This window comes from Kryptolebias marmoratus, linkage group LG17, assembly GCF_001649575.2.
Source record: "Kryptolebias marmoratus isolate JLee-2015 linkage group LG17, ASM164957v2, whole genome shotgun sequence".
Lineage (NCBI taxonomy): Eukaryota > Metazoa > Chordata > Actinopteri > Cyprinodontiformes > Rivulidae > Kryptolebias > Kryptolebias marmoratus.
This window is the reverse complement of record NC_051446.1, coordinates 24,631,021-24,657,437: the sequence shown is the minus strand read 5'-3', so window position 1 is coordinate 24,657,437 and position 26,417 is coordinate 24,631,021. Positions and strand designations below refer to the sequence as shown.

General features: G+C 41.0%; 3 protein-coding genes across 6 annotated transcripts; 1 reads left to right on the top strand and 2 right to left on the bottom strand.

Annotated features, from left to right (window-relative positions):
- The first annotated feature begins 968 nt into the window (after positions 1–968).
- On the top strand, positions 969–8,574 carry cbx1b (chromobox homolog 1b (HP1 beta homolog Drosophila)). Its single transcript, XM_017436521.3, has 6 exons — positions 969–1,162; positions 3,121–3,209; positions 4,382–4,538; positions 4,855–5,008; positions 6,032–6,126; positions 6,204–8,574. Exons 2-6 carry the CDS (start codon positions 3,155–3,157, stop codon positions 6,343–6,345), a joined length of 603 nt encoding a protein of 200 aa, XP_017292010.1. The 5' UTR covers positions 969–1,162; positions 3,121–3,154; the 3' UTR covers positions 6,346–8,574.
- On the bottom strand, positions 7,800–15,749 carry nfe2l1b (nuclear factor, erythroid 2-like 1b). 4 transcript variants are annotated; one of them, XM_017436515.3, is made up of 6 exons: positions 15,570–15,749; positions 13,804–14,566; positions 12,372–12,593; positions 11,596–11,685; positions 11,017–11,175; positions 7,800–10,802 (listed from the first exon to the last, which is right to left on the bottom strand). In XM_017436515.3, exons 2-6 carry the CDS (start codon positions 14,359–14,361, stop codon positions 9,429–9,431), a joined length of 2,403 nt encoding a protein of 800 aa, XP_017292004.1. In that variant the 5' UTR covers positions 14,362–14,566; positions 15,570–15,749; the 3' UTR covers positions 7,800–9,428. The 4 variants fall into 4 exon arrangements, with proteins under 4 accessions (XP_017292004.1, XP_017292007.1, XP_017292005.1 ...); XM_017436518.3 differs by having other exon boundaries at positions 11,596–11,646; XM_017436516.3 differs by lacking the exon at positions 15,570–15,749 and adding an exon at positions 14,660–15,510.
- Positions 15,750–16,443: 694 nt separating this feature from the next.
- Positions 16,444–25,812, bottom strand: cdk5rap3 (CDK5 regulatory subunit associated protein 3). The gene is made up of 14 exons (XM_017436498.3): positions 25,654–25,812; positions 25,351–25,396; positions 24,183–24,314; positions 23,652–23,752; positions 23,525–23,573; positions 23,187–23,365; positions 22,975–23,111; positions 21,904–22,048; positions 21,483–21,590; positions 21,117–21,198; positions 20,943–21,031; positions 17,529–17,734; positions 16,795–16,966; positions 16,444–16,583 (listed from the first exon to the last, which is right to left on the bottom strand). Exons 1-14 carry the CDS (start codon positions 25,657–25,659, stop codon positions 16,518–16,520), a joined length of 1,518 nt encoding a protein of 505 aa, XP_017291987.1. The 5' UTR covers positions 25,660–25,812; the 3' UTR covers positions 16,444–16,517.
- Between the last annotated feature and the right edge of the window lie 605 nt (positions 25,813–26,417).

Below are 26,417 nucleotides of genomic sequence, written 5' to 3'. Positions count from 1 at the left end.
ACAAATCCTGACAGTTCCACCCAAATAAATAATACAGAAATACAAATTATTATACACTGTAAATTACTGTGGTTTGAGTACAAGAAGAAAAAAAGCAAAAAGGCAAGAAAAGAAAGTTGAAATAAGAGAAGGTGATTAAAAAATAAGACTGGAAAAACCTGACACATCTTAGGAGTTTCAGACTGATATTTTAAGAATACTTTTTAAAGGAGAAATTAAAATAATTAGCTATTATTTTAAATGAAATGTCCATTTCGATGAAATCTAAGGTTCAACATATTCAATTTGGTTTATTTATATAGCGCCAAGTCACAACAAAAGTCGTCTCAGGTCTCTGAACAAAAACCTTCACATACATTTTAAAAGACAATTAGTAAAAGTTATCTGTGTAAGGAAGCAGCAGATTTGAGTCAAATCTTCACTTCATCGCATTCTCTCATGCTGAGCAGCACAGTGGTGACAGTGGGAAGAAAAAACTCCCTTTTAACAGGAAGAAACCACCAGCAGAACCAGAACCAGGACCAGGTTGAGTGGCCATCTGCTTCAACCGGCTGGGGTTTGAGAGGTCAGGAGAGAGACAAACACACAATGACTGGTCCAGGTGGGGTTTTTCTAAAACACATGTTAATGATAGAAATAATTGCAAATACAAACATGGAGAGTAGAGCAGGTAAAGGCAACAGGAAATGTGGTCAGTTTGTCCTCCAGCAGAACTAAAGGATAGCTGAGGAAACCCAAACCAGCCCTAACTATATGAACATGTATGTAGGGAAACTTTTATTGAGTCGTTTCTTGGTCTTTGGCTCACCCGTTCCGATGTGATCCAGTCCGCTGCTTCTCCACAAGCCGCAGTGACAGATCTATAGAACATATGGATGGGGCGCGAGCGGCACCTGCTCCGTTGGTGTTCGAATCCATACGGTTCGCAGTCTGTGGGAATTCGATGGCGCCGCGCTCTGAAAAAAAAACGGGCGTTCTTCTTCTTCTTTTTTTTCTCGTACCAGACGAAGGGGCGGAAACGGCACATTTTCTGGTTGTCAGGCTAGCGGCTCCGGCGTTTTGCCATCAGACCCACACAAACGGCGGCGTTGTGACTGTGTTGCCGTGACAGAACGGCGGGTCGAGTTGCGGAACTCGTAGAAACAGTTGTTAGATTTAATCGGTGAGTTCTTCCTCCCTCCACTCCTCCCATTTCTTCTTCTTCTGTTGTTTGAATTGATTGTGCAGGAGACCGAACGCTGGTGAGCAGTCAGTTAGGTGATGTGCATGCCTCGATTTGCGATTTATAACCACCTGCACCGCCCAGCAGAAAGTTAGAGGGGCACGTTTAGCGGTTTGTGACGGCTGAAACCGACAGGCTTCTCCGGGGAGCGCTCCTGCAGTCGGTACCGCCAAAGCAATATGGAGGAGACAACAGTTGACTGGAATCTGCGGGTCCCTCCGATGGGGGGTGGAGGGGTGGGGGGTTGTGCCGTTTTTTCCCTCTCCCCCACCTTTTAGTTCTTACCAGTCAATATTAGGGGCTGCAAACGAACACAAAGGTGGTGTTTTACACTACAGTAATTCAAATATATAGGAGTGAAATGCTTGTTTTGTTTCATTTTTAGCCCTTTTTGAATCCATTGTAGGTGCACCCTGCCATGTGTTGGAAACCTCCCATTGTTGCTGCCCAGCTCTGTTAAAGGGACTCATTGCAAAGCATAAAAATGTTGCAGAAATGGTGCAGTTTGAGCGCGTTCGCTCCAGTAGATCTATCGAATCCAATTCTGAAACGCGGGTCCGCACTCAATGTAAACAAAGCACTCAGCTGATTGCTTCCATATCAGAAGAAAACAGAAACAAAAACAAAAACATCCCTATTCCTGCCCCCCCCCCCGAAACGGCCCTCGTTCTCAAACAGAACTGGTTAATTACGACAAACCAGTTAAAGGCACTCATTAAAACGATTAAAGCAGAAATAACATCATGAACACACGGCGTGAATGAAAGCACGAATTCGCCGAAAACCACATGAAAGCTTCAATCATGTGTTTGACCCGCATAAAGGCTGGCCTTAGTCTGTGCAGGTTAACGAATATGGCCGTTAAGTTTAATGTTTGACCTATTTCCAGTCACTTTGGCTGTTCCTGTAGCTAAACAAATACACAAAGCTTCAGCTTTAGCCTTTATTTGATTAGGACAAAGCACATTAATCAACATTATCACAATTCACGGCAGTATAAATCTGCAGGAATCAGCACAAAAGATCAATATCATCCTTTGTCCTAAGACATCTTTAATTTAAGGACACATTAACCATTAATATGATAAAATTATTATGCATGTTTTGTTTGTTCATGATTGTTTTTGTCTTTACAAATTAAAATTATGTAAAGTTATTTTGTAAAAGTAATGAGCTGAAAACAACCAGAAGTAAAAGAGTTACTGTAAAACATCCACACCTGATTTTTGCTTCTGTAAACCTTTTAGATGAATTTGAATTAATGACATTTATAAATGTTTAACTGATACTAAAGTAGACACTTTTGGCTGGTAATATGAACAAATTCAATAAAAAAAGTTATAATATATGGAGATTTTACAGCCTAAAGTTGGGATATGATAGAAAATTCAATATAATAACATTTATATTTCTTTTACATTGTTTATCCCCAGATTATTTTCTGTATTATCCTGCATGTCAGGCCTAAAACACATGGAAAATGTTCCAATCAACAGGATACATTTGGAGCTATTTGAGGTGTAAAAAAGTCACATTGTTTTATTAAGACAGATGATGGTAATTATAATTTTGTACAAATTCAATATCCAAGAAAGGCTGGGTTTTTAATGAGCAGAAATGTCAATGAATACATGAGGAATTCACTGAAATGGTTCAAAACAAAAATGTCTGGTTGTTGCTGTGTGTAATGAAATAAAATAAATGTAAAATAATTCTCAGTTTATGCCGTTAAGTTAAGTGACACGAGGCAATGCAGGTAAAAGAATCAAAAGAAAAGTAATAAATCTTCAGTTATGAGTTAAATTTTTAAAGGCATATATTTGAATCAATCTGCGGTGCCTTTTCAGTGAATCCAGCTCTCTAATCTTCTCTTCCTCTATTCGTTTATTGATTCGAAGCAACCAGGAACCAGCTGGTCCCCGGGTCGACCTGATGAGTATGAGCCAGACTACAGAACCCTCCAACGATGAGCCCACCGTCACAGAAGGTTTCATTTATCACAACTTTCTAACATAAATGTCCTGTTTGACTTGTCTGCGTGTTTGTGGATAACGCTAAATGTGTTAATCAGCGGACAAGTGGACAGTGTTTAATTAAAAAACGAGAAAGGTGCCAAATGTTACAATAATACGATAAAAAGGAATCTAAAGAACAACATTGCTTTTGGATTTTGGTTCGACAGAATTGTTTTAAATTATTTTCACTGATGAAACTCGTCTTGACAAAAAGGATGGCTCTACAAGAAAAGACTGAAACTAATGTGTCCACAGGGACATGTCCTGTAATCAGCATCACAGGTGTCTTCAGTCTGCCTGTTTAAAGGGGGACAGGTAGTCACAGGGCTGTTTGGGACCATGGTGCGTACCACACTGAACATGGGGACAGGAAGCTGAGGACAGAGTTGTCTCAGGATTTCAGAAAGACAATGATTGAGCAGCAGGTTGAAGGTAAAGACCAGAAGACCGTCTCCAAGCAGCTGGACAGAAGGTTCAGGTCCACAGGACTGGAGACAACCTCCGTGGACGTGTCCACAAGAGGACAACTGATGACAAACTGAAGAGACGGATAATATGAATGGTGACCAAAGAGAACTCTAAGGTCAAAGGTCATCAGTGTCAGATCGCACCATCGGTCTGTTTGAGACAAAGTGGACATAACAGAAGACGACAGAGGAGGACACCAGATCATAAAGACAGACTGAGAAGCCACAGAGCTTCTGGGAGAATGTCCTTTGGACAGATGAGACAAAACTGGAGTTTGTTCAGGAGTGGATCAGGACACCTGTGGACACCTGAGGACACCTGTGGACACCTGAGGACACCTGTGGACAGCTGAGGAAAGGTGCAGAAGTCTCAGAGTTACAGAAATCACCTGACTGCCTCAAAAGGTTGTGTAACAAAATATAAAGTTAATGTGTCAACCTTCCTATCAAGGCCAGTTTCATTAGTTTGTTTTTAAAATAATTCAGTTTTTCCAAAATAAAATGCATCAACTGATTTTCATTAATTTATTTTAATTCTTTTTGTTAGTTTTTATTTTTTTCAGTGACATTTGTGGGTTTTTCTTCCTTTAACACAACGGTTCAAACACTCTTAAGCCTTTAACGAAGTTATTAATCGTTATAATCCTGTTTTTACGACCCCGTTTATTTCCTGACAGAGGCTAAAATGACTTCACCTGAGAAGAAGGAGAAGAAGGCCGATGATGTCCCGGAGGAAGAGGAGGAGGAGGAAGAGTACGTGGTGGAAAAAGTGCTGAACCGGCGGGTGGTGAAAGGCAAGGTAGAATACCTTCTGAAGTGGAAAGGCTTTTCTAAGTGAGTATTTAAAACGTTTTTTCATGGTTTCATGGTTGGTTCAGTGATTTTATAGTCTTATCTGATGGTTTAAGCATCAGAATAAAATCAAAATTATACAGCTTCGTTTTCATAAACAGATCACAGGAACTGTCAGAAAAACTCAACTTTATGTTATAAATTTAAATAAAACCTTTTAATTTAAAGAGGTGGTGTATATTTTTCACAGGACCGTCAGTCCGCCCTCATTGTGTTCGCTCTTTAAGACCGGGGGTGGGGGTGAAAAAGGATTTGTTGTCAAATTAAATACTTAATTGTCCTGTTCTTGGTTCTGCAGTGAGGATAATACTTGGGAGCCGGAGGAAAACTTAGATTGTCCAGATCTGATCGCAGAATATCTGCAGTCACAGAAAACGGCCCACGAAGGGAAAAGGAAGGGGAGCGGAGATGCAGATGGAGACGAAAGTAAATCAAAAAAGAAGAAAGATGACGTAAGTAACAAATTATTTTTTTATATATATATATATATATATATATATATATATATATATATATATATATATAATTACTACTGTGCTACATCATAGTATTAATGCCTTAATCCTTTCTGTCAGGTTTATATTCAGTGAAATGAAACCGTAGTTTGTTAGGATAATAAAAAAAACCAGACTTCGATATGTTGAGGAAAAAAATCCAGTTTGTCTGGCTGCTCCTTCTTCTCTGAACACAGTTTACAAGAATCCATGATACCTGAGTGAAAACAACCAATCAGGATCAGAATCAGGTGTCGCCGTGCACGCCCGCCTGCCACGTCTGCAGCAGCGTGCTTCGAAGGCAGAGCTGAAGCAGAAAACACATCAAACACACCAGTTACTCACGAGTTGGTGTAAATGACGCCTTTTTAAGACCTCCAGGTTCTGCATTCACCCATTCATGCACTAATAAGCATATCGGTGGACAGTGGGGGGTACAGTGTCTTGCAGGGGCTGGGAATCAAACCCCCGATACATTTCAGATGATAAAAGCTACTTAATGCACATTTTGTTGAGTTGTTTTTGACATGTAGAAATAAAGACGTGCAGATTTGGACCAGCGGAGTTTTTAGACTCGGACTTCAGACGTTGAGTCAAAATACAGCTCGGGTTCAGATGAGTTTACGGCACGTTGGAGACACTTTGTGGCTGTTTTGAGAGAAAAGCTGTCGGACTAAACTCAGTGAACAGAACTGAGCTCCTCCGGGACTCGAGCGAGGAAGAGGAGAACCCTGAGAACGTCATGAGGCGTTCAGGGAACTGCTCCGTGAAAACTGTTCTCCAATCACTCACACCCTTAATCCGTCCATGTTTTCAATCAGATCATGGAAAACAGTTTTAGTTTTTGACTTTTCAGCTGTTCAGTCGGGTTGAAAGGCTCGGTTTATACTTCAGTGGCTAAGTTTAAAGGACATTATTATAAAAAGGTCAAAAGTCTTTGCGGTTCTGGCTTTTTAAATGGAAAAGTTGTATTCTCCTCAGAACGAGAAGCTGAGGGGCTTCGCTCGAGGTCTGGAGCCAGAACGGATCATCGGCGCCACAGACTCCACGGGAGAACTCATGTTCCTCATGAAATGGTCTGTTGTCTCCTGCGTAAGTGTGACCCGTTGGTTGGGGGGGGGATTAAAACGTGAGCTGCTTGTCGTTGACACAGGAGGAACTCTGACGAGGCCGACCTGGTGCCGGCGAAGGAGGCCAACGTGAAGTGTCCGCAGGTGGTCATCTCCTTCTACGAAGAGCGACTCACTTGGCACTCGTATCCCTCCGAAGACGAGAAAAAAGACGACAAGAACTAACGGAGGGAGGAGGAAGGTCGGAGGGGCCAGGGGGGCGGGGAGTGGAGGAAAAGACCAGCAGGACATTGTTCACTCGTTGTCTTTTGGTGTCGTATCACTCATCTGATTCTACTTTTCTGTGGATATAATCAAATATATACGTGTCAGATTTGCGTCATGAATCAGAAGAAGCAGAAACAAGGCAGTGTTAGGTTTCGGTAAACGTTCTACTCTCTTTGCCTTTTAGTATTGTTTCCAATCCGTGTATCGTTGGTTCTTTTTACCACACAGGCTGGCTGCCCTTTTATAGCCAGAGTTAAAGGTCCTCACTGCAAAATCTGTGCAAGATTTCTCTCATATTAATGTGTCCTTTAAATTATACATTTATAAGATAAATTTGTTACCAGGTGCCAAATACCAGGTGTTTGTTTACCTGTGGAATCAGCTGAAGTGGCTAATATTTTACAGTTTACGTTGAGTGCAGACCCGCATTTCAGAAATGCATGTCTGGAAAACTTAAAACTGTCCTTTTGTTTGATTTTATACTTTGCAATGAGTCCTTTTACCTGGTTTGTTGTAATGAATCGGTTTTAAATGTTTAAAAAAAAAAAACGATGGCCGTTTAGGGCGGATCGAAGTGATCCAGGTTTTAATTTTTCCAGGTTTAGTGGGTCATTGTTAACATCACAGAATAACTCCGTGTCCATGTCCAAATGGAAACATTATTTTATGAAATAGCAAAGCAGGATTTCTAAAAAGAAGCTATATTCTGAGACAGATTTAGTTTTATTCATTCATGAATTGAAAACAGTTCAGATTCTGGATTTCCACCCAAGTTAAAAAGAATAAATGGTACACCGATTATTTATCAGTGAAGTGATGTTTTTATATATTGTGCCACTCGTTTTATCATTTCGGCTGATTGTTGTTTGAGAGCAGAAGAGTTCACGTCGCCTCGTTTGGTGTTCGCTTATGAAGCCGTCTTTGTGGTTAATTTGGCCATTGTAATATTTGTACCGTCGTTTGTCTCGTTTGTTGCTTTTTGGAAAATAAATCATTTTGTTAAAAAAAAAAAAAAAACGCTGCCGGCTCGGGGGGGTTTATCTCAAACGGTAAAGCACGGACAGCCAGCACAAGAGTCACAGGTGAAAATAAAAACACTTTATTAATCAATAAAAACAATTTCTGATTGCCAGTACATTTCTCGAAACAGGGAACTACATCCAAACTCAAAGCAGAGAGTGAGACTGTTATGAAGACGGACAAACTACAGAAAAACAAACATGAAAGTATTTACAGAACAAGACGAACAGAAGAAAGTGCACTAAGTAGTAGCGGTACTTAATAGTTGGTGCTGCACTGGGTTACATTAAAGTGAACCAGAGATTCATGCCTGAATATCACATTTAATAAGGACGTCTCAGTTTTTTTTTGTCTTTTTGGACATCATCGTCTTAATGCTGCGAGTTCTGTTCAGCCTCTTGTTAATATTTTAACCTAACTGCTATCTTAGCTGCGACAACAGACCCAGTTTTTTTTTTTTGTTTTATTTCATTTGTATTTTTTTTAAAGAAAGCGATACAACACGCGCACCGACAGACTTCATCCAAACAGACAAGTAATAGCACTTCTACTTGGAGAACGTTCCGACCCGGTTCTCAAAACCCTTTAATAATGAGATTATTTTTAAATAAAAAGGCATTCATATTAAAAGTGGCCACAGCACACATTCTCTCGACTTGAACCTCATTTAATAACGTGGCTCACTTTTTCAACACTTAAACGTAGGACTTCATGTTTCGGCCTTACAGCAGTTAAAGAAAAATGACCTCAGGTGGCTTTTGGCAAATAAATGAATCCAAAGGGATACAGCTGCCTGCATCACAGCGTCGACTGAGCCGGTTTTAAACGGGGCATCCGAGAAGAAGAACGCAAACAAATGACCCAAAAAGGTGATCTGTGACAGCTAGAACCAGTGGAAACGATACAGTACTCTCTGGAGCTCCCGACCCGTCACAGTTCTGTTCGACTCCTCCGGCGACGAAAAGGGAGGAGACTGATGTGCGTGAAGCTGATGACCTATAACCTTGTTAATACTACAGATTATGGAGTTTATAAAGAGCCTTCCTAAACCTGCAGCAAAGGAACAGCAACAGACACGGCAGAATGCAAACAGCCAAGCCTTTTAAAGACAAATTACAGTGCTATGAATAATTTATAAGAAAGCTGATACATTTTGCAACGCAGTGTGCCTCCTCCCAAAAATATTCATCCTGCAGGCCTCACCCACCCCCCCTCTCCTCCGGGCCGCCCGCGAACTCTGCCCCTGATTCCTCCTCATCCTCATCCCAACATCTTGACTTGCAAACACCAAACCTGACCTTTTTTTTGTTTTGTTTTTTGTAGTGAGGGGACTAGAATTAGCAGGACAAACCTACAGAATAAAAGTGCACGGTCAGAGCATTTTGGGCTTGTAGAGGTCAGGTGATGCACCACACAACCTTTGGTTAGTACAGGTGTTGACGGCATCCTAAAAACATGGGACTTCCTTTAGCCTTTGGTATCTTAACTCCCAACCGTAGATGCTCTTCTTTGCATGAAGATTTAAAACTTAAAAGCCTCAGTAACTATTTTAAAAAATGACTAAAGTCTCCAGGGTGGGATATGATCTGATAGTCCTTTAAACCTTCAGTGCATAGGTACTCCAACCATCATCTCCAGTGTTTACCTCCACGTGTCGACGTCAGTCCATCTGTCACTGTTCGAACCTTCAGCCGTCATCCTTAGTGGTTTGGTGCAAAAAGGAACAAAAGCGCCTAATATTCCTTTTAGTAGCTCAGTTTTTGTCCTTTTATATTCCTCCTTTTCTTGTCTAATGTAACGAAACACTGGTACTCAAAGAGCTATTTCTGCTTCAAAGATGTTTCCAGGAAAACGTAGGAACAGAATGAAAAGGGAGAAACTAAAGCAGGAGGAGTAGTCAGTGCCTTTTTTCTTCCAACAGGATCTTCTCAAAGAAAAAAGGGCACCTCTCTCTTGCGTCTGCACAAATCTTTCTTACTGATTTTAGCAAAGTCATAGAATAAACAGCAGTCTGTCCGCCCTCACTTCTTTTTGTCTTTTTGTTTCTTCTCGGGCTTGCGGTTCTGCTGAGCCGCCGTCCCGCCGCGGGGCATGATCAGCACGCTGCCGTCAGTGCCGTACTGCAGCGAGTACTCGCTGGGAGGATAGGGCCGGCCCTCCTCGTCCCGAAGCTGACTGAAAACCTCTTGGCACAGAGTTTGCATCTTCTGCTTCATCTGCCGGATGGAGCGGATGAACTCCATCTTTTCCTTCAGCAGGCGGGCCTTGTCGCGCCTCAGGTCCTGAACGCCCTGCTCCAGGTTTATGATGGTCTCCAGCTTGCGCTTGCGACAGTTCTGGGCTGCCATCTTGTTCTTGCCGCGCCTGCGGATGTCGCGGATGAGGGCGAGCTGGGCTTCGCTCAGGTGGTGCTTGGCTAAGAGCTCGTTGAACTCTTCAACGGGGAGGTTGATGATCTTGTCGTTGGAGAAGGGGATCTTCATGGCCCGGGCTCGGCGCTCGTCACGACTCGAGTGTTTGTCGAGCAGGTCCTGAGGAGGCTGAAGCTTTGAGCTGTGTTTGTCCCGAACCGTCTTCTTGCCGGCTGAAATGGGAAGCTCCGGGTGCTCGGGGAAGGCAGAGGAGAGCGGCAGGTTGTAAGTGTGATTGTGGCTGATGCTGTCGAGCTGAGGGAGGTTGTGGAACTGAGACGGGTCCTGGTAGCTCATACGGCAGAGCTTACTGAATTCAGGTTGGTAACCCCCGACAGCCCCCTCCTCCGTCTCCACAGTGGCCACCTCAGAGTCAGTACTGTAGCCGACAGCGCCCTCCTCAGAGAAGTTGGCAGAGGTCGAGGAGGAAGAAGCTGCGGACGAGCAGGACGTCTCAGAGCTGCTTGGGGAGGCCGGGCTGTGGCTGGAGTCCAGAGAAAGACCAGAATCTGAGTCGAGCTCATCCTCCAGCTGGGAGGCTTGGGCCTGGCTGAAGCCCTCCTCCATGGCGAGGTCCAGGAGGCTGATCTCATCCAGCATGGACTCCTCCAGCAGGGTGGTGAATGGATCAGGCAGGTTGGGTGCAGATGTGATGTTACTGGAACTGTTGACGGGCGGGAGGAAGATCCCCGTCAGGTTAGTGGCTCCGAACGTGGAGTTGACGTTGGAGGAGTTGCTGGAAGACAGCCTGAGCATGCTGGGCCGTGGCGGGATGCTTACAGACTCCAGCTGGGGGTTGAAGATCTGGGGGAAGTCTTGGCTGCAGCTGGGGAGAGAAGCCTGGTGAAGGCTGACGTCCTGGTTTATGGGTGTGGAACGTGTGGAAAGTCCAAAGTTTCCTGCCGTGTTGGACTCAGGAGTCCCATTTGTGGAACTTTCACTGTTGGAGCTGCTTTGAAGCGAAGTGTTGTTCACTTCCATTGCCTTTGAACAAAAGGTTCAAAACAAAAAAAAAATTATTTGAATGAAAAATACGCTCTTTAATCAGAATAAAGCATCTTCCTATTTGTTACCACTAAAATATAAGTCATAATTTCTCAAAAGAGCTCCAATTTTCACTTGTTTACCGTTTTTTGAACCAATCTCTAGCAGTTCCCAAACACTGAACATTAATGCTGTCTGAAGAATGACATCTTACCTGCAGCTCCATGATGGCCATGATGTCCTGCCACTGCTGCTCCAGGTCTAACTGTGGCTCCGCTGGGGGCAGCTGCGGCGCCAGGAGGAGGCTCTGGGACGTGGAAGGAACCTCTTCATTGGTGGCTTGGATTTCTGAGTTAACGACCGGGACTGGAAACTAATTGGAAAATGTTTGAAAGGTTACTTAAAACCGCATTAATCCCACAGAAAATTTTACAACAGAACTCCTAATTTCTCTCCACTGCTTCACTGTAAAGAACTTAAAACCTAAACATCCAGACAACAACCAACCTCCGTCTTATTTTAAAGATCTTATTGCTCCACATTTTCCTAACGGAGCACTTCGCCACTTCCTGTTAAAAGGAAGTCGATCCTTTCCTCTGTTGCCGATGAGCTGCTCAGGATGGAGTTACTGTGTCGACATGAAGATTGAAGCAAACTGATGGATTTCTTAGATAACTTTAATAACTGGCATTTTATAATATATGTGCATGTTTTTGTTCAGTGCCCTGAGATGACTTGTGAAGTGGCGCTATATGAATATACTGAAAATGAAATGAAAATGTTGTAGTTTTACCTCCGCTTCTTCTCCAAACGGGAACGTGGCCTCCAGCAGCCTCAAGCACTCCTGTAGTGAAAGTGAAGTTTGTGAGCCAAGACCTGGCAGCTGGTAACAGAAATAACACAAAAAACCCATGCTATGAGGATGTTTTAGACCTTTAAATTAAAAACAGTTGCTGTGGGGATCAGTTTAACATGTTATTTCTACACGTTGAGTCACTGACAGATTGAACTATCAATTTGCATCATTAGCTGCATCAAACGGACGCATGCGGGGGAATCAGATTGCAAATCATTATGCAAGAAGATCGTTTAAATGGCTTCATGGGAAGATGTGTGTATGAAAGGGTGAAATATGTCAGAACATGTTTTTAGACCAGTTTCCTTCCTGATCACTGGTTTGTAAACTGATAATAAATCCACAGCATTCTGCTAAAGTTTGGAGCTTTTCCTCTTTTTTTAAAAAAAATGATTTGGTTCAAAGGAGTCAGACTTCCTTGTATTTTTTTTAAAGTGGTCCTGAGCAATACTTCAAGGCTTTCTGAAGGTCTTAACGTTTTCTTGGAGATTGGCTGCTTCTTTTTTTTGGTGCAGAAATACTTCTTTGTCCTGTCAAATTGTCTTTTTTTTCCTACAGATGCTAAAAAGAAACAAACTCCGTGTCTTTGCAATAAATCACCTAAAGACAATTTATCCAACAACGTTAAGCTCAACAGGTGACAAACTAACAGGAAATCTTTGCATGTTTTCGTCTTTCCTCTGCTCATAAGGATGCGTTTAATCTTTACAAACCTGCTCCGGGATGCTCTCTCCGGTCTCCCCGTCCACCGGCTGAGCCCCCTGTAAGTTTATGCCGTTCCTCCAGCTCTCTTGTTCCTCATTGCCATCTTTGTTCTCCTGGGGGTTGGGCTTCTCCTCCTCGGTGTCCTTCTGACGGTTGCTGTAGCTGAACACTTCCCTTCCTGCACCAAGGTCAATGTCCTGTCGCCATAGGATGTCTATCAAGTCAATGTCCTGAAACAACACGCACAAAACTACTGAGAAAATGGCCCTGTACACAAACAACACTCATATTTTTGTCATGTATGAGTCAAATGTTTAACTTATTTATGAGAGGCCAGCTGTAAATGAGGACTTCTGACCTTTTTATGCAATCGGTGCTGTAGTAATCTCAGAATACCCCGTCACGTAACACATATTAACAAACACCACCATGGTTATCATGTCATCAGAAATAAATAAATAAGTAATATGTGGCTTTGTGTGACACCAAACTGTCAATTTGGTCATTGTGTGTGTATTAATAAGAAGCTGTAAAATGTAATACAAACATGTGACGAGTAAATGTAAAAAAAACCCAACATTAGCCACTTTTTCCTGTCTGTCAGTTTTAGGCTGCGGTTTTTAAAGTTGCACCTTCTGGACATAAACGTGACCAGCTGTTATGAATGTGACTCGACTGGTTTGACTAAAAATATCTGACACTGACACAGATTTAAAAAAAAGAAGAGGGGTGTGGACCATAAAACACTGTGTATGATGTCATTTCAACTGCATTTAAACTATGGAGAGAAATTACTTCATAGTTAGATAAAAATGTTGTTTCCTTAAGATGATTACTTTAAAAAGGTACTCATTGGAAACTATGAACTAAAACAACAGAAATAGGTGTCCTGAACTACAACAGATGGATTTTACTCCAGTAGTTTTCCAGATATATTGATCTGGGAGTCTGAGATGCAGGTACGCACTCAGTGTAAACAAAGCACTCAGCTGAATCTGTTGAAAACCATGTGGTAGCTTGAGTCACGTGACTGACCTACATTAGACCTACATAAGTAGAAAAATATGGCCGGAAAGCAACATTTGACCTGTTTGCAGTCTGTTTCCAAACGCACGTGGAAGTTGGCAGCCATTCGCAAAATTTGCTTACAGAAGTTTAATTTAAAGGACACATTAACCATGAACGAGGAATAAATAGTGCTGATTTGGTTTCTTACTTTGTGAATTAGAATTTGAAGCAGTCTTCATGACTCTGAATTGAGAAGCTTTAAACCAAATCATTCAACACATTTACATAAAATCAAGAATCTGCTGAACAGTCACCGACGAGCAGATCCAGGAATTTGTGATGTGCCAACACTGACAACAGGGGGACACATATCTCTTAAAAGAAAAGCAGTGTTTTCTGTCTTTCCAGCTTTCCAGTAAGAAGCTGTTGTACCTCTTTGGTGAGGTCGTCGTTGCCATTTCTGTTGCCCTGCTCCTGGTTTCCTTCTGGGGCCACGGCCCCCAGGCTGCTGTCTGCTGCGTTCAAGTTGTATGTGGATTCAGGTGCTCCTCCTCCTCCCCTCATGGCCGGGGTAGCATCAATGTTGTTAATGTCCTCTAGGCCGGCCCCATTGTCCAGGGTTATGCCGGGACTGGACTGACTGCTGGCAGAAACCACGGTCTCGGTGTCGCGATGCACTAGCCAGGTGTTGAGCTCGGTGCTGGGCACAGAGAGGCGATCCAGCTGGCGCACCTCGTTTAGCAGCCGTCGGGTAGTGAAGAAATGGTCCAGGTCCACACTCTTTGGATGGATCCCATAGCCGTCCAGCGTGTTGCGGAGGTTGTGAAACTGTGTCTGGGTGTAGGCTGAGCTGGGCCCCAGGATGATCTCTCTTAACGGGGGCAACTGATTGCTGAGATAGGTGTCAACGTCCACCCGCACCCCAATGAGACTCAGAAGGATGGTGAACTGAATCAGGCCCTCTGTGAAGTACTTTTTCAGGTAAAGCATTTCTTTACAAAGGAACAAAAAATGAAAGTAAAAAATAAAAACAAAAACGGGGCAGACTATCTTTGATCAACAACTCTCTGCTAACACTAACAGATGGAAACAAAAACACAAACATAAGGGGGCAGAGGGTCTTCAAAAGTAACTTTCAAAGGGGTTTAAGGTCCAAGGTGAGGTTTCCACTTCTCTGGGTTTCTTCTTCCCATTCCTGTCAAACATAAATTACATTTTTACTCCATTATAGCAAACTTCACCAGCTTACACACTACAATCGTAACAGCTTGTAACTCGCAGATCTTACCTACATTAGCATTAAACACGAGTGAATAAAAGAAAAAGCAAAGAGGACTTGCTGGCCCACTGAACCCACTCCATCCTGTCAAGACTGGAGAAACGATGCCACCGCGCAGAGCCTCCTCATTCTCAGACATTCAGCGGAGCAGATATGATGAAAACAGAGCCACGCATTACCCCACCCTTGACAGGACAACTACTTCTGGTGGATGCTGCTGAAGGTGAATGAGAGAGTCGAGAAAGCTCGCTGGACTGGCTCTCAAACACCGACGATAGCTGATAGGCGGCAGGCAGGGTCCCTCCCTCCTTCAGCACAGCTGCGCCTATCTTTGTCCTTACCACGATAGCTGTTAGCTGCCTTAAATTTTACCACCCGGCTACAATCATACACATATATATATATATATAAACACCTTCTTATTCAAAGTAAAGTATCTATGATAAGACGTGTTGCAACACGAAGTGGTTATCCCCCATCTCTGTTTAGCTCAAAAAGTGACAGGTGCCCCTGCTAATATTTACTTTCGCCCTTAGAGGGTGTCAAACAATCTCCCTAGCAACAAGTGGTGAAAAGATGAGTGACAGACAGGCACGGCCACTCACAGTCCTCGACGGCAGCGACGTCACATGACTCCAGCAGGCTCCGGCCAATAGGAATGAAGCACGGGCGGGATTTGGAGAAACGTTCAGCTGTCAAACCCTACACTATGCTAGCCTTGTGTGCTAGTTTGCTACTATCTAACGTAACCATACAGCTACTTTTAAAAGTGACTTATACGGTAAACAAGCTGTGTCCAGTCATTAGCTCACACATACTGGTTTAGTTGCATCTGCGAACGTTTGTTTGTACCGTGAAACACTACATCCATGTATCGGCGCACACGATAATTCATTAAAATGTTTTAATTTATACTTACGCATGAAGATTTCGCAACCGTCTCTTCATGCCCACAAGTCCACTATCACCTGGGACCGGTAATCAAGTCCGGTGTCATTAAAAGTTCCACTGAGTTTCCTGCTAAAGCCTTCTCCAGCCTGTCCTGACTGAATGGCCCACCATGACTTGCAGAATTATTAGCTGGCCCGGTTAGCCTAGCCCACCGTGAAAACACGCGCGCACACGGAGCATGCGCAGAACATTCTAGTCGGTAAGCTTTCATCAGCCGACGGAAAATTCCCCTCTTATGTTTTGATCAACGCAGATTTTTGTTTTGGACTTCAGTCTGTAAAATACAGCAACATTAATTAGTTAAATAATTTATGTTTTTATTTAATGCCCAAATTATAAATTCAAAAGCCCAGAACTTTATCCAGTACATGCAAACATTACAAAACTTCATGTAAGAATAATAGTTTTTGTGGTAAACATTTTCCACTTTTCTATTTAGTTTTTCAGTCCATTGCAAATACTCCTGCTTATTACTACTTTCCTAATCAATAGCAGCTTGTGTTTCATCAAATGAGTCCTGAAACTAACTATTTTTTATTAATATTTAATGTACTTTTCACAAGGAAAATAAAAAAGGGCCATTAAAACACTGACAAATGGCTGAGTTTGTGATGGTTTGTTTTTTTTTCAACATTTTGTGTCTTTTGGTAAGTCAGAGGTTATCATCAGTAATTTTATTATAAAATGAAGAAAAAACAAACAAAAAACAAATTCAAACATGTTCAACATTAAATGTGTAAAAACAAAGTAACTAAATTAATTTATTAAAGAGTTCTTTTCAAAGCTGAACTTTTGTTTTACACTTGTTTTGAATTAAGCTGCAATTCACAAAACCACTCCAGTTGAAATTAAATACTACTTTTATTTCACTTTGTTGATTATGACAAAATATTTTGGTGAACATCTGCAGAGTTCACTAAATATTAACCCCCATCAGGTTGACCGGTCTGCTGTGGTATCGCTTTGAAATGTCGGCTTCAATCTGCAAAAATAATAAAAAAAAAACAAATTTATCACAACAAATGACAATAAACCATTATTCCTGAGAGGCTTAACGGTGTGTTACTGTTTTCATGCTTATTTTAACACACATCTTGTGACAGGGGGTTTCTAACTTTCTGTTTTAGTTTTGACTCTTCTGTCCTTTGGGAAGTACCAAGCCCCCTCGAACAGAAATAAAAGTAATCTAATACCAGTTTCTGGAGTTCCCGGGTGCGTCCTGCCAGCAGGTCGACACGAGGCTCCAGCCTGGACTGCTCCTGTAAGGTTTCCTGCCGCCTCTCGGCCATCGTGGCAGCTTTCAGCAGCAGAATATCCGCCTGCTTCAGCTTCTGCCTCAGCATCTCCGACACGCGCTCTACATACCTAAACACGTCAGCAGGAACAAAATAATAAACAACGAGAAGCACTCGGAGAGGGCAAACTGACGCCAAGACCCATGATCACGGTGATGTCATAATGGGACTGATGACATCATCATCATGCGACATTATCACTGTATGTTGAACTCTGAGCCCAAACCTCCTCTTAGGCCACAGGGTCATAAAAAAAAAACTGTAGAAGCCAGATCGTGATCCCGATCTCCACCAAAACTGAACCATTTGTTGTTTGTGACAACATCAACATCGCCTGAAGATTTAATCTAAATCCATACGTTACTTTTTGAGTAATCTCGTGCACAGACAAACAAACACTACTGAAAACACAACCTCCTTGGCGAAGTGATTTGAATTATGAATTATTTCTTGCCTTTGACATATTTCAATTTAAACCTTTTATCGTATTTTCAAATTGCAGTAATCAGTATTTAAACGTTTTATTTAATTTAACCCTAAATATATGCATGTTTGGAATAAAATGAGCCTTTTGATGAATCGTACGCGCTGCAGATCCGAAGGTGACGTTGACACCTAGGTGAGCGGCGTACCTCGGTGAGGCCAGGATCATGAACAGGTGCTGCATCCGGAGAGAGGTGAGCCGGCCCAGAAGGTCCTGCACCTGGGACAGCATGGCCCTGACGTGTTCACGGGTTTGGTTCTGGATGACAGAGGGCGCCAGCTGGAACTGGCTCATGGCCACCACATCCCCCTCCTCCCCCATCTCACTGATGCGCTGCGTGAGGAAGGCCTCCAGCTGGAACCAGCAAACAAAACCGGAGTCACAACATTTATTTAGGGAATAAACAAACCAAAGGCCTCGCATTCCTGAAAGGACTGCATTCGTGTGAACGATGGAGGTAAAGCTGTTTGTATTTTATTATAAGCTTTATTATAAGCTCCAAGCACATGTTGGGGATGACCCTCAGCTACTACCACACCAGATTTCAGCTCATTATCTGTAAAGCTGGCGGAGTTAGAGCCATTTTTGTGTTTGCTAACGTCTATGAGACGCGGCGGCCATCTTTAACTGGGTTGATTCTGAAGTTATTCAGTTGTAGATGATCGCTTTCTGAGAGTCTCTTCAAACTCGGTAAAATATCTCATAAACCACAGAACCGACAGACTTTAACCCTCTACGGTACACTGTTGCCATTTGGCAACAAACACATTGAATTCCTTTCACACACACACAGTTACTCCACTTTTAAGATGTAGTGCACTGAAAGAGAGATAGGATCCTAAGGGAACCAATAGCAGTGTTTAAATTTGTCACATGACTTTCTGGAGGGAATTTTGATGCCCTTTTCTGCAGATGTCGTCACACGGAGGAGCCTCACTATTTGACTCTTCAGAAATCATCAAAAAAAAGTATTTTTATAACATTTTTTGACGGGGGAAAAATACACACTCAACAATAAGTGAGGTAAGTTCGCTATTCTGTGGTTTATTGTGTTGTATTTGATAATTTAATAATGTTAAACTGTTAAAATGTGGATGTTGCCATATGGCAACACTGTACCATTAAGATTACCATTGTATTGCTAGAGTCTGCTATAATAATGCATTTTGTGAGTCCTTTTCAAATTGTATATGACTACATTTGACACTCTTTTCTTCCATTTACAAAATGAATGCAACAATGTTTTATAGTGACTTACGGAAGAAAACTAAACTAGCACTTCCTGTAGATGGTAGTGAGGATGAATTAGGATTTAGTGATGAAGAAAATGAGCAGCTTGCGACCCAGCAAGGAGAGAGGGAGGATGATGGAGACAGCGAGAATGATGAAGACTATGAGCCAGAGAATGAAGACAGTGGAGACAGCGAGGACAGTGGAGACAGCAAGGACAGGAGGAACAGTGAGAACAGGGGGGCAGTGAAGATGAAAGTGCAGTTACAGTTCACTGTGGGTGAAAGTGCAACTATTATTTATGTGTTGCATTAAATTGGCAGGTTCATAACATATTAAGGATATTTGTTTCTTTTCTAGGTCCACCTCCTCCACAGGAAGCAGTAAGGCAAAAACGGCAGCATCAAGACACTCAAATCAAATGACAACAATGATTCAAATGAAAAATTCCAATGAAATGTCATAAAATATCTTTTACATTTTTTTAAACTTTCAAATGAGTTGCATTGTTAATTGTTAATGCTACTGGGGACTGTTTAGATTATAACCTGAGTTCCTAAATAAAGGTTTTTACAATAATAAACAAGCTCTTGTTTTCATAAATTTCCATCATTAATTTCCACTATCGTACAGTGTTGCCATAAGGCAACAACAACAAAAAATAACAAAAAAATTAATATTTTTTAAAAATGTCTCTTGATTATGTTTACCTAGTCTATTTTATGTTAAAAAAACATCCCAAACAATTTTTTTCCAACTGATTTCATCATGCGTACCGTAGAGGGTTAAAACCAGGAAACAACAGAAACAGTTCGACTTATTTTTCTGTTTTTGGTGCCTTCAAAACAAACAAAAAAGCAAAGTTCTTAAAAACTGACCTCAGGGTTGCTGATAATTTTCAAATGGTAAATATTTAAATAATACAACATAAAAAACTCACAAGGCAGAACCTTTGGAACTGATTTTTGTAACTCTAGAAGAAGCTTAAGAGAAAAAAAGCTTTCAGAGCCATTAATAATGTGATTTTCTGCAGAGCTCTTTGATAAATCTGATTTTGCTGCTCTGCAAAGAGCAGAACCTCGGCTGTCTCACATGCAGGGTGGGTTTCTTTATTTCTTCACGCCGGCTTGTTTATTCTCTTTTATAAAAGTGTAACTTCCTGATTCCTCTACAATGGAAGTCACTTTTATTAAAAAGCAAACAAACATCCTGACATTGATGCTGCTTGGCTTTGGGACAGTTTATTTTCTGACACAGCTTGAGTTATTCTGCTTTTTAGTCTTTGTCCACAAAGTTTGGATTAATTTTCTTAATTTTAAGACCTGTAGCTACAGAAACAGGCTGCTTAAACACAGAACTTTATTAACTCCATCAAAGAGCTTAAATTGTTCATTTGAGGGAATTAATTTGTATAAAATCTTCCCAGAAGTGGAGTTTGATCCAAATTAGAAGGAATAACTTCAGCTCATCTGGATCTGGATCAAGGAAGAACACAGTTCCTGTTTCTTTGTTTATGTTCATTTTATTATGAATAGTAACACTAAATATCACAATTATATTAAATTCACCTAATTATCAGCCCCTTATTATGGGTAGAAATGATTTAGTTCAGCTTCTTTTCATCAGATCTTTGTTTCTGAGGCAAATCAAAGCTAGGTAACAACAACAGCTTTTATTTCAAACAGTTTAGGCACAAAAAAACGATCTCATCATCCTTTATAAACCTAAAGTATTTCATCTCTGAACTCTAAATCTCCACGCCTCTAAATTTAAAGCCCACTGGGTAAGAAGTGGAATAATTTTCCATCATTAAACATTTAAGATTTTAAAATATGCCTTTTTTTTTAGCCCTCGAATAGTCATCACCTGCTACTAAAAGGTGGGAGATAAATTGTCTGTTAGCAAAATGTCTCATGAACCACCAGGCAAATTTTAATTAAACTCCCAGAACGTAATGATTAAATGAACGTTTGGAGTCAACCTCATTCAAGATGGCTGCCACAGCTAATCAACACAGAAATGGCTGCAGTTGAGTCGATTTGACAGATATTAAACTGAAATCTGGTGCCACAGTAGCTGAGAGTCATCCCCAACACAAACTCTGAGCTCTAACAGATCGGACAACATCTTAGTTTAAAACTTTTAATCTCTGATTTTGTTTAATATTTTATAAATACTGATTAAATAACAAAAGACTGTATAGTTTAGCTACATGTAATACCTGAAATAATGATCTTTGCTGCTTGTTTTCAGGAGTAAAACCTGTTTGGTTTATCATTACAACCATTGACTCTCACCGTCATCAATCAGACAGCCAGAGTGTCGTTTTTACCTCCATGAGCTCATCGATGAACTGGCTGCGTGACTGAGGGTTTTCCAGTAAACTCAGAGCGTCCTCCCCCCTCGCCACGCCCTCAGGACCTGAACCATAACAAACGCATCTTTTAGTGCCGAGTACGTTTGTCTGAAATCATCAGGAGGAATTAAAAAAAAGCCATATTCTTACATTCAGTGCCTGCGTCTACAACTTCGATTTCTACGGGAGCCGCTTCGCTGTCGCCCCAGTCGATGCCGCCCGCCCCGGCGTCCTGATGAGGGAGACAAGAAGACAATCTGGTCTTTGTCCCTTTATCTTCAGATTTGATCATTTTAACTTCTTCACCAAACAAACGGAAGGTGACCCAGTTATCACAGAGGAGAACCAGGAGGAGGAAGAGGGCTCAACAGGCAAGAAATTCACGTTATCTTCAGATGAGAAGATAAAGAGCTTCATGTTTGACTCTAAAATTAAAACTGTAGCTTGTTTGTATGTTTAGATGGTGATCTATGGTGATTAATTGTGTGCTAAATCAACACGCAGGTTGGTTCTTACCTCGGATGTCGGCTCCAGACTGATACCCCAGTCTATTCCATCCTCAACCGCGACGCCGGCGTTCACCCCCAGATCGTCTGCTCCCTTCCCGAAGTCCCCCCAGTCGATCTGAAACAAATTTTATTCCATTTTTAAAAAAGGAGCTGGTCCTGGAGGGCCACCATCCTGCAGGTTTTAGATGTTTCTCTGCTCCTCAGCGGAAGCCCGTTAATCCCCGAGTCATTAAATCAGGTGAGTCAGAGCAGAGAAACATCTAAAACCTGCAGGATGGTGATGATCCAGGACCAGGGTTAGTCACCACTGCCGTAGAATGTCAAAACTATTTGAATTAACGCCACATTTAGATGAAACTTGCATGAAAAATCATGATGAAGGAGGCTAATTCTTCTCTGGTTCATTAAATGTTACTGATTAAACCAACCGTGTCTTCGGTCACAGCATCAGGAGGTCCATCCTCCACGGCCGGACGCTCAACAACCATCGGAACGTTCCCCGTTCTCCACTCATAAAACGTTTTGTTCCCCTTCTTCTGGGCAAAAGTCAGCATGGGCAGGATTGGTTCAGACCTACAGAAGACAACATGTGAGCCCATCGGACCAAAACGAAAAAAGATTTTGCTGCAGCCATGGGGGGAATATTTGAGGGGCTACAGGATGCTCTGGAGCTATCTGAACACTTTATGTAAAAAAACAAAACAAAATAAATATCAGACTATCAGTAAAGAAATGGAGCAAACTAAGTTTAAGAATAAACCTGGAAGAGAAGAAAACAGCTAAAACTCTTCTGCTGGATTAAAGTAACAGACACAGGAATAAGATAAAGCTTGATCCAGTTGGTTTTACATTTATGACATTTAATAAAAGCAGACTAAATCAAAAAGTGTTTTATTTAAAACAGTGGAAAGTAAGTCATCATTGGTTCAGTCTGTCTGTAAAATGTCCCAAAACCTCCAATGTGCTTCTTGAAATGTGTTTAAACAGCGAAATGTGGTGATTTTAGAGAATTTAAAGCACAAAATTAAACTTGTTTATTGTGTAAAGCATTCTGGATGCTAAAGAAACTAGAAAAATATGCATTACCTAAAGGAATGCATATCGCCCGCTGCCTTTCATGCCGTAGTTTTACATTAAAATCATCGAATGTTAAGAAATGAGTTTTGGTCATTTTGGTCAAAGCCTGAAAATACCATCATGAGCTTGAGCCATTTTTGTGTTTGGTAATGCTGATTAGCTGTGGCAGCCATCTTGAATCAGGTTGACTCTAAAAGTTGATCAGTTGTAGATTTTCATCCAATCATTACTTTGGAAGAGTTTTATTAAAATCATTAAGAGTTTCCCTTAAAAATTAGTTTTTTTTGCTAACAGACAGACAAAGTACTGTATGAATTAAGTCTGTTTACGTTTTGTGGATGCGCGCGCACACACAGACACACACACACACACACACACACACAGAGCAACAAGAGGACATTTTATCCGGACGGTGGACTCACCAGTCGCAGACAAAGTTTGTGAAAGCGGCGTAAAGCTGAATCAGCTCCTCCAACTGTGCCGCGTCCCTCCCGACCTTCTCCAGGACATCCGGTAACTCTTTCACCAGAGCTTGGAGTTCTCGTGGAACATTTTCGCCCTGACAGAAGAAGACACTGTTATTGGAACGCACGGCTCTCGACCCCGCAGCGCCCGGTGTGCGTCTCGGACTCACAGTGATCCCGTACTGTTTGCAGGCGGCGTAGTAGCGCTCCCTCAGCTCTGCTGCTGAACTCTGACACTCCACCTCCCGCCTGCTGAGCTCCTGCTGTAGCTGCTGAGCTTTGGCTAGCTGCTTCCTCAGAGCCGGACCTTCGTAGCTCACGTTTCGAATCAGCAAGCTGGCCACCTCGGCTGGGGCAAACGAAGACTGGTTTTATTATTTAAGAAGGATACGGCTCATCGCATCCACTGCTGCTAAAGAACTCCCAGCTTCAAACTCTGTGACCAGATATTAAAACCATCCACACTCTGACAGGAACAATCAATAAATAAATTTGTAAAAAAACTCACCCAAATACACATTATCTGCTTCATAAAGTGACACAATCTCCTGCCAGTCCTGAGAACAAAAACAGACTGAAGCTGTAAATTCTGACAGATTGACACGATGTGAAAATGACTGTTTGAATCCGTTTACCTTCATTCTCTGAGATGAATATCTGCCAAAGATGTTCTTCGATGAAGCCTCGGTTCCTTTCAGGATCTCCACGATCCTCAAGCAGTGAAAGTAATGAATGTCTGTGAGGATAATTTACAAGCAATCATTACAAAGAGATGCACAGAGGACTTCCTAAAAATCTACCTTCTGTCTAACAAACAATTAAAAATAATGATTTATTTTAAAGTTATACAAAGAATAGAATTTTTAAATCAGTTCAAGTTAAAAACTGAGCATCTGTTGACCCCCCTCTGACTGAACATTTTGGCTTTTTATCAGAGGTTCTGAACTTTTTAGAAGTTAAATTATCAAGCAATGATAAGAAATTCTACTTTAAAACCACCACAGTTTGTCACTTCCCAAGAGGTAAAAATGTGTTTGTTCCAACATGCTGACGTGAAATTCGAACAGAGCAAACCTTTTTACATATTTCTGACCGTATGAGATAACTGTCACAGTAACAGGAGCGAGAGAACAGTCCAGGTCCCGAGTTTTTCAGGAGGAACCTACAGGAACCGGAGAGAAGCTGCTTGATCTCCTCGTTCTCCGGCATGTCCTGAATGGCTGCGTTGATCTTCTCTCTGATGGTTTTTATGGTGCTTTGCCATTTGATGTTACAGTGACGTCGATCCAGCAGCCAGTCTGCAAACAAACAGAACAATTTAGCTCAACTTAAACGCAGAAACGTCTCATTAGTGTTTAAAGAGATCTTACATTTTGTTTGCTCAAACATTTAAAATCATGAATTATAATAGCTGTGCCGTGCACGGAACTTCATCTTTTTAGATATTTTTAGAGATGCATTTAAAAATTTAAATACAATTTTGTCTTTGCAACAAACAGAGCTGCTAACGTGTTGACACATCAGTGGCTCACCTCTTAAACTTACAAACATTTTTGAATACTGAACGCTTCTTTATTAGTCCTAACTGGTTTAATAAACACAAGGTTCATACACCTTTCCTGTTTTCATTTTTTAGACTTCTCTAGACTCAAATTTCCAGGTTTTTCTATTAATTTTTGGTCACTTTTAACACCCAAGTACAAAACATTTATTGTAAATGTACAGCAGACTGCACACAAAAGATGGCTGGCAGGAAATGACAACTGCTGCCTTTTTTAAAATAATAACTTTATGGACTTAATTAGATGGTTTAAGTGTTTTTTTCTTTTCAGTACAACACGAGTTTCACTTTGCCAAATTTTCTGATTCAGGGAAAATTAAAAATGCAGGATATTCTTTAGGGTATTGATGTCCAGTCCTGGTCCTGGAGCTCACTGGTTTCAACATATGGCAACCAGTTTGTATTTATACAGCACTTATTTAAGCTTTATGAGTTTCACATGTTACTTTGTAAACGACAACTATGACTGGAGTAATGATCAAACATTTTCCTTTTAGAAAACCAGATACTTTTTAAAGACTAAAAGCAAAGTTCAGACTTTTCCAGACTAACTAAGAAACCCTGAAAACAAACTAATTCCTCTGAAAATGATCTGCAACAAAAACTGGACTAAAAAAAGCTAAAAAAGAAACCAAAGTCCTAAGAAAGACTGAAAGGTCTTCAGAAAGATTGGATAAATAATCCTCAACACCAATAGGAGATTACAAGAAAGTCAGGCTCCTTAAAGAAGTTAAAAAAGATTTTTGTACAGTAATATTTGTACTTTTCCTCACCTAAAAGCTTGCTGGTCTGTATGTCGATGGGAAGATTTTGGATATTCTGTTGAAAAAACAAAAAAACATCAATATTTTTCCCCTCGTTTCTCTGTTTTAGTACCATAAAGCAAAAGGGAAACAACTTCATCAGCTTCATAGAAAACAAACAAACATGAAAACCCAAACTGGCGACACAGATTTTACCATGAGCTTTAAAAATATTTGTTTTTTCAGCTAAATCGTACTTTGAGTCAGTTAATGTCAGCTAGCAGATGTTAGCTTGTTAGCTTAGCTTAGGCAGCGAAAGTGTTTTTGGCTCACCTCCATTATTCCTCCGCCCTTTCAAACCCGAAAAAGCCTCCAATATTTCACCGCTTCATTGATTTAAAATATATATTTTAAGATTTTTTTACTGTCACCATCGGGATTTCGTTGTTTGTGACACGTTAGGAGAAGTTTAACCAATGAATTGGGGCGATGTTAGCATAGCCTGAACAACTAACCAATCACGTTTGAGTTTACTGAAAGTCGCAGCTGATTGCTCAATTTCTGCGGCGCTTTAGTGCAGTAACCAAAGTCTACCACTCGAGGGCGACATTTCGCAGTTTAGCCTTCTTCTGTTTATGTTTTTCTGCTTCAATTTCATCAATTTATCATAAAATATTATAATTATAATGGGTATATTTAATATGTGTTGTATAAGAATAAGAAATTTTAGCTTTTGAGCAATAATGTTTTATCAACTCATAAGTGTAGACAGTAATATCTGTTAGTAATTTGTCAGAAACCTTCCAGTACTCTTAGTTATTTGTTTCATGCTCTGAATCCTTTTTTTTATTTGTGGATTGAAACTGACTTTCTCATTTTTCTTTTTATTTATTTACTCATTGCCAATAAATAAACATTTAAAAAACGTTGAATCTTAAAGTGAAACAACATAATTGTGTGCTAAATTAAGGGCCCTTTAGTTGTGTTACAAGCTAAAATATGAAATATCTGAAGTTTGTGCTTTCTGCAATGATATGAAAGTCAAAGTAAAAATAGAAATCAAAGATATTGTTTCCATTTTTTTAATTAAACAGTTT

What these genes read in the sequence shown, in the direction of transcription:
- cbx1b (XM_017436521.3), top strand. Translation starts at nt 3,155, where the DNA reads ATGAGTATGAGCCAGACTACAGAACCCTCCAACGATGAGCCCACCGTC. An exon ending in TGAGCCCACCGTCACAGAAG is followed by an intron (nt 3,210 to 4,381) that starts GTTTCATTTATC and finishes ATTTCCTGACAG; the next exon opens with AGGCTAAAATGACTTCACCT. An exon ending in CAAAAAAGAAGAAAGATGAC is followed by an intron (nt 5,009 to 6,031) that starts GTAAGTAACAAA and finishes TATTCTCCTCAG; the next exon opens with AACGAGAAGCTGAGGGGCTT.
- nfe2l1b (XM_017436515.3), bottom strand. Translation starts at nt 14,361, where the DNA reads ATGCTTTACCTGAAAAAGTACTTCACAGAGGGCCTGATTCAGTTCACC. An exon ending in GAGAGAGCATCCCGGAGCAG is followed by an intron (nt 11,686 to 12,371) that starts GTTTGTAAAGAT and finishes TTCTGTTACCAG; the next exon opens with CTGCCAGGTCTTGGCTCACA. An exon ending in TGGCCATCATGGAGCTGCAG is followed by an intron (nt 10,803 to 11,016) that starts GTAAGATGTCAT and finishes TTTTGTTCAAAG; the next exon opens with GCAATGGAAGTGAACAACAC.
- cdk5rap3 (XM_017436498.3), bottom strand. An exon ending in ATGATCCTGGCCTCACCGAG is followed by an intron (nt 16,967 to 17,528) that starts GTACGCCGCTCA and finishes TGACGTGTTTAG; the next exon opens with GTATGTAGAGCGCGTGTCGG. An exon ending in CCCGGGAACTCCAGAAACTG is followed by an intron (nt 16,584 to 16,794) that starts GTATTAGATTAC and finishes TTATTTTTGCAG; the next exon opens with ATTGAAGCCGACATTTCAAA.